The sequence below is a fragment of the Danio rerio genome, chromosome 17, assembly GCF_049306965.1.
Source record: "Danio rerio strain Tuebingen ecotype United States chromosome 17, GRCz12tu, whole genome shotgun sequence".
Taxonomy (NCBI): Eukaryota; Metazoa; Chordata; class Actinopteri; order Cypriniformes; family Danionidae; genus Danio; species Danio rerio.
In genome coordinates, this window is record NC_133192.1 from 14,255,001 (window position 1) to 14,271,163 (window position 16,163).

A 16,163-nucleotide genomic window follows, 5' to 3' on the forward strand; every position below is an offset into this window, starting at 1 on the left:
AATAAAAGGTGAACTCACTTCTCTGCCCTCATGTTCACTGATAGATGAGCTGTTCCTTAGAAATGATGAATCTGAAAAAAGAAGAGGAAAGCACACTTTGGGTTTTAAATTCATTCTGCAGGATCGCTAGAAAGATTTACTGTAAGTCTTGGTAATGCTATTCCACAAGCTACATACATGAAAACATGTTTTGTTTGTTTATTTATTGCCACATCAGCAATGTATGCCTATTTCATGGCAAGATCAATACAGATAATAACATATTACATAATAATAGCAATGGCGACTTCAGTACGTCAATAATAGACAGTACAAAAAAAAATAAAAAAATTTATTTGACATTGAGGTCTGTGTAAAATCACAATTTATAATGTTTATCTTGCTGCGGCACATTCTTATTCTTGTAGGTGAATTCACTGAAATGTGTTTTGGCAATTTTCAATCAAAGTCTGATCATTTGCTTCTGTGTTTGGAGTGGCGATCCTTCTCTGTTGACGTCAGTTGGATGTTTCAGCTACAATATTCTTAGCCACGCCCCTTTTAATGTTAGATTACTATGTGCAAAAAGAAAGCCCCGCCCCCTACTCAATATTCAGTTTCAGCTGGAAGTACGTTAACAAACTGAAATAAAAGTCTCAGCAACTTCCAGCTCACAAAGACTTTAAAAATATTAAATAAGATTTTTTTCTTTGATATACCATAAAACCATGTCAAAAGTGAGCCTCTTACAGTTATTCTGCTCTGATTTACAACAAGAATATACGTTTTGTAGTCTGCACAAACTCTGCATATCATTTCTCTGGACCAAAGCAGATCATGTATGTGCCGTTGCGGAAGTTTGAAACATTGGTCACACTTTATAATAAGGTTCATTAGTTTATATTACTTAATGCATTTACTAACATGAACAAACAATTAACAATACATCTACTACAGTAGTTGTTCATGTTAGTTAACATTAGTTAATGAAAATACAGTAGTTCATTGTGAGTTCATGTTAACTCATGGTGCATTAACTAATGTTAACAAGCATGAGTTTGAATGTTAATAATGCATTAGTAAATGTTTAATTATGATTAATAAATGCTGTACAAGTGTTGTTCACGATTAGTTCATGTTAGTAAATGCATTAACTAATGAACCTTATTGTAAAGTGTTAGTGAAACATTAACACAAACCAGACTTCATTCACCCCCAATGAAAATCACACTTAATGTGTCATTACACATTGCCTATAAGAGAGGTGCCCAAAATCGGTTCTGGAGGGCCGGTGTCCTGCATATTTTAGTTCCAACTCCAAATAAACACATTTGAACTAGCCAATCAAGCTCTAGCTTTCAGACAGGTGTGTTGAAGGAAGTTGGAGCTATACTATGCAGAACACTGGTCCTCCAGGTATGAGTTTGGGCACCCCTGCCCAATAAAGTGCACCAAGTCAACACATACACAATTATAATTGTATGTAAGGGACTGAATTCTGAATGTCCAAGTTGTCTGTATGCGAACTATATGTGCAATATGTCCCTCTTGGTTTGCCGTAGAAAAGATTCCGTATCCGGGGTTTTTGTGGTTCTTTTTTGCATTGTTACAAGTAATAAATATGGAGGACTTCAGATCAACACTGTATTGACTAGTACTGGTTATGGGTCACACTTTACAATAAGGTTCATTAGTTAATGTTAAGTAATGCATTTACTAACATGAACAAACAATGAACAATACATTTACTACAATATTTATTCATGTTATTAAACGTTAGTTAATTAAAATACAGTTGTTCATTGTTAGTTCATGTTAACTCAGAGTGCATTAACTAATGTTAACAAGCATGGACTTGAATGTTAATATTGCATTAGTAAATGTTCATTTATGATTAATAAATGCTGTACAAGTGTTGTTCATGATTAGTTCATGTTAGTAAATGCATTAACTAATGAACCTTATTGTAAAGTGTTACCTGGTTATGAAATATGCGCACGTCAACTTTAATTTAGTTTTAGGAGGACTTTAAGAGAAGCAAAAGAGAAATGAAACATTGTAGAGCAGATCACCTGATTTGTCTCCAAAGTACTGCTCAGGAGGAAGTGGAGGTCTAGGAGGCAAAGGACCCATGGGATACGGACCCGGAGGAGGCCTCCTATATGGCAAACCCGGATCTGGGAGAGGGTGACCTTCCAGAAGCATACAATAAACATAAACAAGGATTAAAGGTTTATATATCGCAAAGAATATTTGATTATGTATATAACAAAATTACATTTATATTTATAATAAGACAAAACTCTTATATGAACAAAACAACAATTATTTAATAAGTGATATAACATAGAGCTAAATGCAAAATTACAAGCTCTTCTGTGAAATTTTAATCATTTCAAAGGGATAATTAATGGAGAGACTTCTGAAACATAATCATTTTAATAACCAATTTCTTTTCTCTTTGCCACGATGACAGTACATAACCTTTTACTTGTTATTTTGCAAGATACTAGTATTCAGCCTGAAGTGCAATTTAAATGATTAACTTAATTAATTTGACTACATAATATATTTCTAAAGGAAAACAGGAATATTAATAATAATAACAACAATAATAATAATAATAACAACAAGAAATACTGTGAAATTGCCATTGCTCTGTTAAACATTAATCAGGAAATATTCGAAAACGAATCAAACATTTCACAGAAGAGCTAATAATTTTGCCTTCAATGGTGCATAGTATTTATATTCTTCATATATACACATTTATTAATTCTAATTAAAAATGATATTGTTTTAATTAATATCAAGAGTCTTTTAAACATTTAATAATGCGTACAATGCATTATCTTAACATTACTAACTGAAAACTAAACTGTTCAATAACAATGTACATAAAAAATAAAAACAAAACTAAAACTTAAGATGCAAGAGCAATTAGCATATCATGGGAATGATCCACTACACACACATGTAAAACCACCACTGCTGTATGACCATGATGATAATGGGAAAAAAAAAAAAAAAGTAGTCGTTGTCCTGAATAATTCATCCACATTGGCTGAACTGTCAGTATCCGGCCCAGTTGTGAGGAGCAGTAGGGGGCAGTGGGACAAAGCCTGACGCACTGACCAAAAATGCAGAAACATCTAGAACAAAGAAGACCCAGTTCTGTGACTCTTCAATGTGCTGTGTGGCTGAATCAGCGCTTCTGAATCACTGAGTCTGAGCGCCAGCAACAGAAACACCTTTATATGAGCCTCTTTTACACACTGCTGGATAAACTACACACACAAGATTTATATCTTATATCACACTGATACTAAACTTAGCATATAAGCCTCTCTGGCAACATACTCCACATGTTTTGTAGGATTTACTGTTTTTGTCTAATATAATTTAATATATCATTTGTTTATTAGAATTGTTTAATATGCTTTGTTTAAAAAATATATATATATCCTAAAAATATGGCAAATAACGAGTTACGGTTTCTACAAAGATTCAATTTAATGCAATTCAATTCAGCTTTATTTGTATAGCGCTTTTACAATGTAGATTGTGTCAAAGCAGCTTTACATAAATGGTCATAGTAACTGGATCAGGGTAGTTCAGTTTTTAGTGTTTAAGTTCAGTTCAGTTTAGTTTAAAGTCATTACTGAGAGTCCAAACACTGAAGAGCAAATTTATCGATGCGTAGCTCTACCGATCCTGAACCATGCAAGCCAGAGGTGACAGCGGATCTTCTGCCTTCTGAATGCTTAGAGTGCTCTGATTGGCCAGCAGATTGACCCAGTGTGTTGTGATTGGCTAAACACCTCAAATGTGTGTCATAAACTGCCATCATATCTTAAAACTAGAACTACAGAAGCTGTCATTTCGACTGTTTTACATTTTGCAATTCAATAACAACCATACCCTGACATTTCCTAAGTGTGTGTATATTTCATTCTAACACTGACATTTTGATTAAAATTACAAGACAGTAAAGAGTTGAGTATTTCTCCCTAAATGGCCATTATGGCCAAATTGATTGCACGTATTTCAGCGTTTGCTACTTTTTCCAATGTCTTTGAATATGCGTGCCAAACAAAAGCGTACTTTTCTGATGGAAAAAACTTAACTTTACTTCAGACACGTCTTTTAAACTTTAAGAAAAAAAAAACAAATGTTTTATGGACAGAAAGAAGGTCGCATCTTCTAAAGCGGTTTGTAATTTACGCACTATTATAGGCTAAAAAAAGATTGCATTTTTAGGAGTAATGATGACACACTTAAAGGTACTGTGTGTAAGTTTCTGACTCCTCTAAAGCATAATAATACCATAATATGCTTGCAGATATTTAAGAAACATGCTAAGTGATTGTTTAGCTAAAAAAGCAATGCTGAAGTCAAATATTCTACTTTTAAAAAGTCTGTTACGTGCCAGAACGGCTGTCTTTGTTTTGGTTCTTTTATATTTCAGCTCCCCGGGTTGCCTTGTTGGAAAACAGCCTAATTCATTCATTCAGTCATGAAGGCTCTCAAAGCATGCGCCTGTGACGGAAATGCAACCTCCGTTGGACAGTAGCAGACTCCGAAACCAGAGCAGATTCAGAGTTCCACATAAGGTGGTTATTAATTAGCAAATGATATAAATATATTAAACAGTCAGGCCTAAGAAATTGTACCGTTTGACAAATTAATAAACAATTAATTTTATTGAGTTGTTAATAAAACAAAGACTATGCAGTATTATTTTTTACTTGATTATTCAACTACTGTATACCTAAATACAGTTTGAAAACCTTTTCCTTATTGAATTAATCTACGCTTGTAGATTGTTTGTTATTTTTAATGCACTCTTATACAGAATCATCCCTATCAATCTAAAAATTTAAAATTCTTTCCAAATAGTTCTTCAACTCATCTAGTGAAATTGTATTCATACCGCAGTATATATATATATATATATGTATAGCAATGTTAGATTTTTCCAATTTCGTGCAGGCCTTGTCTACATATTACCAGTCAGATTCTGACAATGTAGAAATTACGTCTTGAGCAAAATATTTAAAAGTGGTAAGCTTCTTCGGTATCAAGGCAAACAATGTTTTCACAACATGCAACAACAATATGGTTTACTTAAAATTTGACACAATATTATGTGGATGAAATGTGACAGAGGTGGACAGTATTTATTTTTTGGTGATATATATAAATCAAACGCATTGTGATTTAGATGCTCAAACTATATGTTGTGCAGACTTTTTGATCTCTGTTAGACAAAATACATTTCTTCTGTGGGAAAATACGAGCTCTGTAACTTTGAAGGTCTTATACATGCACAAACTCACACTAAAGTACAAGCAAACTCAAAACGCTTATACACTTATGCTCTATTTTTAGTATTGGTAAAAGCGGAATTGTCAGAATTAGTTTCACGCAACCATTTCCTCCCTCTTTGATTATTTTAAACCTTGTAAATGACCTTGTGAAAAGTTTCGCTTGTCCCAATCCAATCTAAAGTGGATGACACAACATTTAAGTGTAAATGTGATTTAAAATGCTTAGGGCTCATCCACCTTTCCTCACTTCCAAAGCTAGTTATAACTGCACGTGATGCAGTTGCTTCATGGTTGCTTTTGTAACTTTAATTTCAGGTGGAAACATGACCGCCTATACGTAAAAATCTTCAATTAGTGTTTCTTTGAGATCTACAAGATCATCATTTTACCTGGAGGGACAGGAGGGCCCCTGCGTTCTCTGTCCCAGGATGGAGACAGCGAGCCACTATCAGAATGAGGGCCACTGCGCTCAAATTCTGGCCCACCACTAGGGGGCTCTACCACACCACGGGATGCTGATTATGTGACAGTGACAGTGAAGGGAGATGAATGGAGTGGAGAGAGACGCACATAAACACGTTTGAGGAAATTAAGAATGGAGAAGGGTGGAAAGGGAGACAACAACAAAATATGAACAAAATAATGAAACATGAAAAGACCCGTTTACATCCAAACATGGGTTAGGGTTTGTTAGCCACGGCTGGGTATGCAAATAGTTCTGCAAACAAACTGCAATGGCACAATGTATTAACTAAGCTAACGAGGCTAACTGTCACTTGAGCAGCTGTCAAGATGGTACTGATACATAAATATAACAATGCATCTGTGATGGACGGCATTTCAATGTTTTTATATTTTACATTTTTACAAAATGTTTTATATTTTGTTTTGGCAAATAGGAAATGAAATCTAAATATCGATCATAAAAAAATTTATGGGAGTCAAGACAAAAGAGGAAAATGACAACAGCTAATCAGAGTTAGAATATCTGCTATGGATTTCATTCATTCATAGTGTTTTAAAGACTAAGGGCTCTACTTTAACGATCTAGGTGCAAATTCTAAAGCGCACGGGGCAACAGAGGGCGAGTCCGAATCCACTTTTGCTATCTTAAGGAAAAATCCATTTTACACCGCGGTCTAACAGGGTTTTACTTATTCTCTTTTAAGACTTTTTAAGTGGAAAAAATGAATGCTTTACTAATGAGAAAACAGTTAAACAGAGCATCTGCAGCGCGAGAATGAGAGGATGATTCTCCTCATTTTTTACTTTCACTTTCACTCTCTTCCGTGGATAAGGAAACGTGTTGTATGCATTGGACATCCATCAGCTTATACATAATTAATTTCGTTTAAGCACAAAGATTTGTTTAAAAACTATTTCTAAATTCAGTTCTAATTTCCAGCAAACGAATAAATGAACTAATAACAAAGTGTGCTCAAACAACTGAGTTATTTCCAAACACACATGCTATGCCCATAAAACCTGACAGGTGGGCAAATCTAAGCTTGTTTTGAATAAAACAAATATAAATATGCATATAATAAATAATACTGCTACTAATAATAACATTATACAAAAGCAAATTGTCATGAATAAACTGAAAAAGCCTCCCGAGATGAAGAAGGCATGGAGGCAGTGCTTTTTATATTTATGTAGAAAATAATAATTTTTTGTAATGTTTTATTCCTTTAATTCTTTTTCATTTGTAAAGATATTTGTGTATTGCTGTACATCCTGTGTGTATTAAGCAAGATCTGCTCTCAGCTGGTCTATTGCACAGTCTATTTTGGTTCCTCAAAATAGCAACACGCAAATGGATTTGCCATTTAAACAACGTAGTGGAAAACAGAAAAATTAGTGTCTAATAATAGCAACACGTCATAGATTCACGTCTTGCGCCTTATTGCGCCGTGTGTATGATAGGGCCCTAATTGTTTGCCCCTTGACAGTTACTTAGTCTAAATTAGATCGGAAATACATATTTTGCTTATTGAAATATCATTAAATAAAACATAATTTTTAAGGGAAATGTCACTTCGTAAACAAATTCGTTATCTCAATACTCAACAACAATATCTCATATCACATATTTTTCTAGTATCACGCAGCCCTAATTTAAATGGACATTACATTATTTCATTATTCATTCTAATTATACATTACAATAAACAGTATATACATTATTCATTCTTATTATACATTACAATATACTGTATATACATTATTCATTCTAATAAGCTGATTTGGTGCTCAAGAAACATTGTTCATTAATTTAAAAGTATCAAAAGAACAGTGCTCAATTGAAATACATTATGTAGCATTTTACGGTCTGTAATTTTTCATCAATTTAGAGGATCATTTTTATAAAAAAATGCATTTTAGGGACACCAGAATTTAAACAACAGTGTGTATGCAAATGCTAAAATATCAGGATCAAATGTCCTATGCAGTATTTTCTAAGCCACACTGAAACCTGGAAGCAAACCAAACCGTAGGAAATCAAACCACTCCAATGCAAACACATCAACTACAGTATATCTAATGGAAATTGAACAGGATGCATGCACTCGTACACAAACACCAAACAAACTTCTAGATAACCATGCTAAATCAAAGACTACGAATGCAAAGAATAATTCACACTATTCATATTAGCTAAGAGACACTTGTGTGTGTGTGTGTGTGTGTGTGTCACCTCTGCCTGGACCCATAAACTGTGGTGAGAGGCGAGGTGGGCCGTCCATTAGTGTTGGTGGAGACAGAAAGGTCCGTGTTTCTGAGGATGGTCTTCCAAGAGGAGAGGGTCCATAAGGAGATCTTTCACCTGAGGGTTGGGCAATGCATATTTCAAAAGTTCAATCCAAAGTTGAATCCATTTTAAATACAGAGAACCGCTCAAAGAAAAGGAAAAATTCGGAGTACCTACCTCTAAATATAGGTCTGCCCTCTCGTACGTCCTTTTCAAGAATATCAAACCTAAACTGGGCATCAGTCAGCCTGCAAATGTGAACGTATATGGATTAGTTCTGCTTCAGCTGTATAGGAAATAAGAAAATAAAGTACTAATCCCACCTCTGGCGGAGATGAGCGTTTTCTCTCTTGACATCTGCCAGGTCCCGATCAGCTGCCCTTGCGGCAAGCTACAACAGAGACAATTTAAGTTAAAGACAATATCTGAAACAAAACTCTACTGATGGCTGATACTAATTGAACTTAACTAGTTTTTAAAATAGCTTACCCAGTTATCATGAGCCTTTTTCTCATGAGAAGAAATCTGGTTGAAAAAAGGTATATAATAAAATGATAGTGATATAGTGTGTAGATCAGTTTTTACACATATTAAGTGAGTATAAAATATGATTTGCTAAAAAAATACTAATTTAATTATATAAAAATGAATAAAAACTTATTATTTTAACACTCATATTTTAATAAATATAAAGTATCTGTATACACAGTAAGGGAGTACACACCTCATGTTTGTGTAAACATCATTTCAATTGACAAAACTGAAGACATGGCATTTTTCTGTAATGTTAAGTAGGGAGTATACTGGAAACTCAACACACACTTTTGCGGCCAAGGGTTTAGACACAATGGGCTCTTTTTTGACGGTCCATGCGCAGAGCGCAAAACGCAGGGCGCAAACGCTTTCAGGGCGTGTCAGAACGCATTTTTGCTAATTTAGGGATGGGAAAATCCGCTTTGCGCCATGGAGCATGGTCTAAAATAGTTGAGTTTATTTTCTTAGTGAGTTATAGGTTTGTTTTGAGAATAAACCAATTAAAGTCTCATCTCCCATTCCCTTTAAGAGCCAGCTGTGTTGCACCATAAGCACATTCGCTATTTACAGGACGCAAAGTAAGTCTAAGTGGAAAAACTGAGCATTTCACAAGCAAACAGTTAACAGTTAACAGTTTTTTTTTTAACAGAAAACTGTTAAACAGAGCATCTACTGCGTGAGAATGACTTTCACTTTCGCTATTGGATAGGGAAACCTTTACGCACAGACATCAGTTACTCTATAAATAATTAATTGCGTTTGTTAAGCGCAAATATTCGTTTCAAAACTATTTCTAAATTCAGTTGTAATTTCCAGCAAACGAATAAATGAACAACAATAACGAAGTGTGTTCAAAAACCTGAGTTATATCTTAAAACACATGCTGTGCCCCATATGGTCTAAAACCTGCAGGTGGGCAAATCTTTTTTTTTAATAAAACAAATATAAATATGGATATAATAAATAATACTGCTAATAATAATAACATTATACAAAAGCAAATTGTTATGAATGAACTGAAAAAGCCTCCCGAGATGAAGAAGACATAAAAGCAGTGGTTTTTCATATTTATGTAGGCTAGAAAATAATATGTTTTGTAATATTTTAATCCTTTATATTTATATCCTATATCTATTCTTATTATATCCTATATATATTCTTAATATTTACATTTTCTCATATGTAAGGATATTTGCCTATTGCTCTCTTGTGCGTATTAAGCAGTGCGTAAGCGAGGCGCAACTCTGCGCTGGAGTTTAGACCAGGTTTGTTTTGGTCTAATGAAGAAACCATTTTAGTTTCTCAAAATAGCAACGCGTCAGCTGTGCGCCTCAGAACGCCTTCCTTTTTAGACCAGAAGGCCTATGGGCGCACATATGAGCGCTAATACATTTGCTATTTCAACAGCGTAGCGCAACGCCTCAAAACGACTCTTGCGCCAAGCTGAAACTAGCAAAAGACTATTGCGCAGCGCCTTGCGCCACATTGCGCCGGGTGTATGATAGGGCCCAATGACTAGATAAGTGGCAGTTGCTAGACATATGCTGGATAAGTTGGCAGTTCATTCCGCTGTGGGGACCCCTGATGAATAATGGGACTAAGCCAAAGAAAAATGAATCTCTGTATCATCTTTAGCCGTGGCCGCACTAAGTCAACAGATCAGACAATAAAAACTCTGAACGGTGTTCAAATAGAAAGAGTTAGCTTTTATAAATATCTAGGAGTTTGGATTGATGAGAGATTAGCCTTTGATATACATATTGACAAGTTACTGAAAAAGCTTAGGCCAAAGTTAGGTTTTTTATACCGGTCAAGAAATTGTTTTCCTTATAAAGTCCGCAAAAAATTAGTAGAGAGTACATTTCTGTCTATAATGGATTATGGTGATCATCTCTATATGCACGCAACCGCTACCCTATTAAGAAAATTAGATTCTGTTTATCATGCAGCAATACGTTTTGTCACAGGTGCAGATTCACGGACGCATCACTGTATTTTGTATGATTCCTTAGACTGGTTATCTCTATATCAAAGGAGAAAATTACACCTGTACTTATTTATTTTAAAAGCTCTTTTAGGTAAATTACCATCCTATATTTTTAATTTATTAACATTTCACACCAACAATCAAAATACTAGATCTGGTTCATGTATTCGTCTGATAGTTCCAAGGGCATTATCAGAACTTGGCAAACGTGCTTTTTCCGTTCACGCTCCCAGGGCTTGGAATGACCTGCAAAATCAGCTCAATCTTGACACTCTTCCGACTCTGAGTACTTTTAAACATCTTTTATACAACATTTTAAAGGACACCTGCAATTGTTTGTTATGAGCTGATGTTTTAAGAATGGTGATTTTGTAATTTTGTGGTATTGTTTGTGATTTTTATATGAAACTTTATGTGCTGCCTGCCATCTTGACCAGGTCTCACTGGAAGAAGAGACAGTACTGTCTCAATGTGATCTCCTGGCTAAATAAAGGAAATAAATAAATAATAAAATCTACCAGAAGGAAGCTTTTCAAATTTATACGGAAGAGGGTGAGAGGATCTATCAGTGAGGCTTTCCATCTAGTCTGGTTTGTATACAGTTCCACAATATTTTACATAAGCTTGAGTAAAACATGAAAGTCTGATAACATTTCATCCAAATTTTAATTAAAATATCGTCATTATAGTCAATTACGATTTTACTCAAACACATACATATAAATTAACCTGTTTATGAGATAATTTTGAGTGATTTGTGGGTAACACTTTAGAATAATGGTCCATTACCTAATGTTAGCTAATATACAGTATTTATTAACATCAACTAAGCATGAATAATCTGGTAAAACATTTATTAATCATTGTTCAACATTTACTAATGCATTATTAAAATCCAAAGTTGTATATGTTATTATTAGTTAATGCACAGTGAGTTAATGTGAACTAACATTAGTTAATGTTATTTAAGCTAAATAATGTTAACAAATATGAAATAATAGTGTAGTAAATGTATTACTAATTGTTCAGCTTAGTAAATACATTAACTAATAGATTAATTACCAATTATTGTAAATAAACTAACAATATGGGTTTCATCAGCTACAAATAACTGAAGAACAATTATTTAGACTTTATAAAACATTTCAAGCGTGTTACCTGATTCTTGAAAGCTTGTGAAGTCCGGTCCAGTTCATCCTCTAGGTCTTTAGCTCGTTGTCTGTATGAACACAAGAAGGGAGTTTACAATGTCAATGTGTTTTATACATGTTCAAACATTCTCTAATGTGCCAAAAAGCTGCAGTCACCTGTAAGTGTTGAGCTCCTCTGCAGCGAGACTGATCTTTTTGCCTGCCTTGTTGAGCTTCTCCTCCTTCTGCAAACGCTCCTTCTCCTCCACCGTCAACATCCTGAGCAATCTTTACTGTTAGTACTTTAAATTCATGTAAAAACACAATGCACTGTGCATATATACTGACTGAGCATTCAGGGTCCCACTCTAAACTCTAGACTTTTTCCAGACCTCCACAGATTGAAAAGATGCATTTATATGACTTATAATAAATAGGAAAACAGGTAGCTGTTGTGTTGAGCAGTCCCTTCAGATTAGTTTCAAATTCAAACGGCTGAATTTAACACAATATCAAGCAAATGAGAAATAATGCAAAGGATTTTTACACTTTTTAACAGGGTATAAGCACAATGACTTATTTTCCGGTAAACTATTATGCCATTATAAAAATTGTCCCATTGAAGATTTGGTTTCTTTTAAAAAAAATCTATTATCTTTACGGCCTGATTAATATATGATAAAAAGTGGGTCTCAGATCAGACAAGAAGCACTGAATTTAATTCCATTGTACTCCTTCGTGTCTTAAAAATAAGACAGTTTAGTTTCAGCGCTAGACTTGCTGCTCCTGACGGCACTTGTGTTTAAACAGTTTTTCTTCTCATTTATGCTTGTAAAAAAAACCTTATGAAAGACAAGTCACATTAACCTTTTCACAAAAGTTTATCGGTGGCTGAAAAACACTAGCTGTTCATACAGCCCATTGGTGCACATATCCTGCAGTTATTGTCCAGCCAGGACACTGTTGCACCATCTGCATTGCTTTATATCATACAACTTTATAAAAGCTTAAAGAAAGTCCTCATCCAGTGTTCAATACCTTGAGCTGTCAAACTTTTGAATTTTCTCAGGTGTGTGATCAGCATTAGATGCCTCATGTGACATTAATCACAATGCACATTCAGCCAAAGTCTATTTGAACAAGGAGAGGTTTGTTGTATCAAATGACAGAATTAAAATCAGTGTTCCCTTTATATAAATGACGGAGACAATGCACAAAAGCACGCACATCAATCTTAAATGGGTGCCAAGCCAAGCAAAAACAAGCACAAATAATATATAAAAAGATTTCTTGAGGTTCTTGCTGCAAATATTGCGGCCAATTTTGAGAAAAGGCACTGCAAAATTTGTAATTTTAGCCTGCAGCGATCAGAAATTATTCCTGCAAAATCCAGGAGGGATTGAGCAGACATTTCCCACTTGGTGACCACAAGTGGGAAATGAATCAAACGAGAGTGAAAAATAGCTTAACCATAGCAAAATGCAAACAAAGAAATACATTTTAATAAGTGGGAAGTCAAATTTTAAACGAGAAACAAAATGAGAAAAAAAAAAAAAAAAATCCCTGCTTTCATTCCATGACTTGGACCAATCGTATATAAATTTCCCTGACTTTTTATTTCTGGAATAGACTTCTTAAAATTCCATGATATTCCAGTAATTCAATGACCCATGGGCAGGGGCGGATTTAACCAATAAGCAAACTAAGCGAATGCTTAGGGCTCCGGGAAGTCAGTTTCTATAAATTACATATAACATCATTTTCTAGCATATTTTGAAGGATAAGGCTCTAACAAATACAAATTTACCTTAATTAGTACATCCGTGCAAATGTGTCCCCCCACCCCTAATCATGAATCAGTCCAGCAGTCAAATTACATATGCCCAGGTGCATATCCTGGTTCACTTGACAAGTGTGAGTGCTCCAAATCGGGCTCAGGTGCGGTTCAGTTAGCCGGCCCTGGCCCAGTTGGAAGAGGTAAGCTAGACCGCGGTTCAGTTGGGCTTTGGCACGATACGCTTGTAGTGTGAGTGCAGAGCACGCCTGAGCCCCGAAACTGAAGACGCGACGTCACTTCAAAGGGCAGTTTAATATTAATTTATTAAATATTCATTTTTTTTAATGAACGCAAATTGTCATAGTTTATTAAAAGACACAAACCCCTCGCTGCATGTCAGCTGCACCTTTAGCAAACCTCCTAATACGTGCAACACGAGGATGTTTATGCTAATTTATGAGCGTCAAAAGTGGTGGATCTGTTCCGCAAAATATTTGACTGCATGTCACTGCATCCCAAATGACTAAAACAATATAACCAAAGCAATCTCCATTGCACTGTGTGAGAACGCTTCTGTTAAACTGAACAGTCAATGACATAAGCATGATCAGATTCTGAAGGCAAAATGCAGTGCGAGTGCTAGCCGTCGGAGGAAAGGGGAGCAGGGACAATCAGGCTTCGGCACGGTTTAAGGCAACTGTACCTAGAGTGAGTATGCCCTTACTCATTATTTTCAGTTGTGAATTCTTTTTAAAGCAAACAAATCTTTACAAATGTAGTTAAGATAAAAAAAAAATATATAGAAAGACTGAGTGAAATAAGAAAAAGACAGCCAAATAAATATATAAATACAAATAAGAAGGGTGCATATTACTGTTATTACATAGGACTGCTGGTACTTTGGCTGAAATTGCTTAGGGCTCTCAAATCACTAAATCGGCCCCTACTTGTGGGAACCCTGATTGTCATGAGAGCTGCTGTGCTCCGGTTCATACCTGTGCAGTTTGAGCTCATTCTCCTGGTACATCTCAGTCATGATCTGGAGTTTCTGCTGGAGTTTCTGGCTTTCACTTGAATAATTGGCACTCTCGGACACCAACAGCTCTTTCTGCTCCTCCAGCTGTTTGATCCCCTCTGAGAAAACAAAAACACAAGTATACGTTTCTTTTGCAGTCTAAATGATCGTGTTTGACAAAATGAGGCCAAAGCAAATGAGCTCCACTTTTACTGCTCATCACAATTTTTGCATAGTAGGTGCTTTTCTAGAGAAACGCATGAGAATGCCAACTCATGATGTTGTTAGTATTAATTCAGCAGGATAGAAATACAAATCAACTGAAACAAAATCTTGGAAATGTGAAAGATTGTCAAGATCAATTTCATACTTTATATAGCACTAATAGGACACCGCCAAGGGTTGTCCAATGTGTTGCACAATAAAAAAAACAATATAAAACCCTATTTAAAGGGGTGGCCCACAGTGTATTTTAAGGCTCGTTTGGGGTTATAAGATGCAAAGCAATGTGTGCTTATGCTTCATTTGTAAAATAAATAAATAATTAAATAAAAATGACATAATTTTTTCATACATCTTACTTTGATTATATACAGCGACTCAGCTAACATGAAATTGACTGTTATATTTCCTAGATCCCCTGAAAAGGCCCGCCCTCAAGAGGCTCTGATTAGCCAACTAACATAATGTGCTGTGATTTGCGGATTAGCTCCACATCACACCCCTACGAGCACGCACTTTTGTGCTGCGTAAACAGTAGACACTGTGCCTGTAACTGATCAATTTTCAACAAATTGATATTTAGAAGCTGTGGCTCACAATCCACAGCTTCCTCGGTTGGAGGAGTTTTTAGCCGAATCCAGCACTGAACTGAGAGAGATTCTGAAAGCTGTCCCTTGTCAAATGCTAGCTATATATATATATATATATTTTACTCCGTAAAAGCGAATGTCTTCATTTGCATTGAACGATGAGCAAATTACATTCAGAGATGTTGTTTATGTTTACACAGCTACATTACACATGAACTAAAGTTTAAAATGTGATATTATAGTGGACCACCCCTTCTAAGTGTGACTCATACACCCTGTCTGATTTAAATATAGGAAAATAAGGAAAAAAACAGCAGTATAAACTTGGTTTAGTAAATAACCTTTAAAGGAGGCATTACATAACACATAAAAACAATCAAAGCAAATAATTAATATTATTCAAATTTTAAGAGCTTTATACTTTTCAGATGCAACTCCCTTTGTATTTATTACCATTTTCTTAAGTAACTAATTTAATTACACTCTTTTTCTCAAAGTAACACTTTATTTTAAGATGTCCTTGTTCGACTTATTATAATGACTACAACAATAAATCATGCATAATTACATGCAACTAGAGCTAACCCAAAGGTCACGCTTTATTTTGATGGTCCGTTTGTTGGATTTAAATTACATTGCATCTAAATGCCAACTAATTCTCCTTATATCATAAGTAGACTATCAGGTTGGGGTTAGGGTTAGTGTAGGTTCACACGAACTATCAAAGTTTCTTATAGTCACTAAATGTCTATTGAAGGAGCAGAATCAACGGATTTTATGCAGCCAGTCTACTAATACTCAAATGGACCATCAAAATAAAGTGATACCAACCCAAATTCTAACCCTA

The 16,163-nt window shown here is 35.0% G+C and overlaps 1 protein-coding gene across 9 annotated transcripts in view; it reads right to left on the minus strand.

Annotated features, from left to right (window-relative positions):
- Positions 1–16,163, minus strand: part of mia2 (MIA SH3 domain ER export factor 2) — a 38,908-nt gene that overhangs the window by 5,386 nt on the left and 17,359 nt on the right. For 5 of the 9 annotated variants that reach the window (NM_001423208.1, XM_021467326.3, XM_021467325.3 and 2 more), the window contains 10 exons: positions 14,485–14,623; positions 11,890–11,991; positions 11,741–11,801; positions 8,551–8,586; positions 8,385–8,452; positions 8,239–8,309; positions 8,008–8,136; positions 5,699–5,824; positions 2,052–2,171; positions 19–71 (listed from right to left, as the gene is read on the minus strand). In NM_001423208.1, the coding sequence (NP_001410137.1) occupies positions 19–71; positions 2,052–2,171; positions 5,699–5,824; positions 8,008–8,136; positions 8,239–8,309; positions 8,385–8,452; positions 8,551–8,586; positions 11,741–11,801; positions 11,890–11,991; positions 14,485–14,623 (905 nt within the window). The remainder of the gene's footprint in view (positions 1–18; positions 72–2,051; positions 2,172–5,698; positions 5,825–8,007; positions 8,137–8,238; positions 8,310–8,384; positions 8,453–8,550; positions 8,587–11,740; positions 11,802–11,889; positions 11,992–14,484; positions 14,624–16,163) is intronic. The other 4 variants (XM_073927041.1, XM_073927040.1, XM_021467321.3 and 1 more) reach the window with 1 other exon arrangement.